Consider the following 1,251-nt stretch of genomic DNA (forward strand, 5'->3'; position numbering starts at 1 on the left):
GGGCTGTTTTTTATTTTGAATTCGAGCAAACACTCACTCGACCATAAAGCCTAAGGGCTATTTTTTATTTCGAGTTCGAGTAAACACTCACTCGACCACAAAACCTAAGGGTTGTTTTCTGCTTTGAGTTTGAGAGACCATCCTCGCTCAACTTTAAAACTAAGTGTTACTTTACTTCGAGTTCAAGCAAGTACTCACTCTAAAAAAGGCCTAAAGGATACACTAGTTCAGTTTTGATCAAATTATCTAAACCCCAACCTTAGAATACAACTTCATAATTCTATAAAGCAGAAAGGAAGAAAGTTTTTTTTATATACATGTCAAAAATCATTTATAAGGGCAGCATGGCCCGATCAAATCTCTGTACAAAAGACCAAAACGGTCTTATAAGAAATGCAAAAAATACTAAAGGACTTAGTCCTCTGCAGGAGCAGCATCTTTGCCCTCGAGCCCCCCTTCGCTATCAGATCCGCCCGTACTCCCGGTATCATCATCATCGGGAAAAGCCAACACTCTGGTTTCGGCCTCAAGCTCCTTAGCTTTCTCGATCTCGACTATAAGATCGAAGCCACGAGCATGGATCTCTTCTAGAGTCTCCCTTCGAGACTGGCATTTAGCATGCTCGACAACCTAGTTTGCTCGAGCCTGAGCAGCCTCAGCAACCTCTTTTGCTTGAACATGAGCAGCTTCGGCATCAGATCGATAAACAGTCACCATTTCATCAGCATTGGCCTTGGCTTTCTCAACCTCCGATTTGGCCGCTGCAAGTTCCATGGCCAATCTCTCTCGATCAGAATCTGCTGAGCTCAACCGAAATTGAAACTCCTCGATTTTCTTGGCTTGCACCGAGGTTTTCTCTTTCAAGCTTTGGAGTTGGGCCTCAGTCGAAGCCAGTTGAGTTCGGGCAGTCTTCTTTTTTGAGGAGATGCGGTCCATGTTCTTCTTCCATTCCTCGGCCTCCGACTTCACTACGTCCACTTCAACACGAAGCTTCCTGATCACGTCGATCTTTTTCTCGACCTTCGGGATCGAACTGTTAGCCATCACTCCCGAATCAATATCATCAAATCCAAATATTCTTTTTACCTGCTCGGCCAGCTTAGCTTGTTCTTTCCGAGATGCTTCAAGGTCACCCCAAAGTCTTTTTACTTCTCCTCATCTCTTCTCACTAAGAAGCTTGAAGGCATATCTCTCCTCAGTAACCCTTCAAACTTCGGCTTCCTACCGGTTCAGCTCCCATCTAGATTGGAG

General features: G+C 44.5%; 1 protein-coding gene across 1 annotated transcript; it reads right to left on the reverse strand.

Annotated features, from left to right (window-relative positions):
• Positions 1–630: 630 nt before the first annotated feature.
• On the reverse strand, positions 631–1,044 carry LOC138905227 (uncharacterized). Its single transcript, XM_070193734.1, has one exon. It carries the CDS (start codon positions 1,042–1,044, stop codon positions 631–633), a length of 414 nt encoding a protein of 137 aa, XP_070049835.1.
• Positions 1,045–1,251: the final 207 nt, after the last annotated feature.

This window comes from Nicotiana tomentosiformis, chromosome 2 (genome assembly GCF_000390325.3).
Source record: "Nicotiana tomentosiformis chromosome 2, ASM39032v3, whole genome shotgun sequence".
Taxonomy (NCBI): Eukaryota; Viridiplantae; Streptophyta; class Magnoliopsida; order Solanales; family Solanaceae; genus Nicotiana; species Nicotiana tomentosiformis.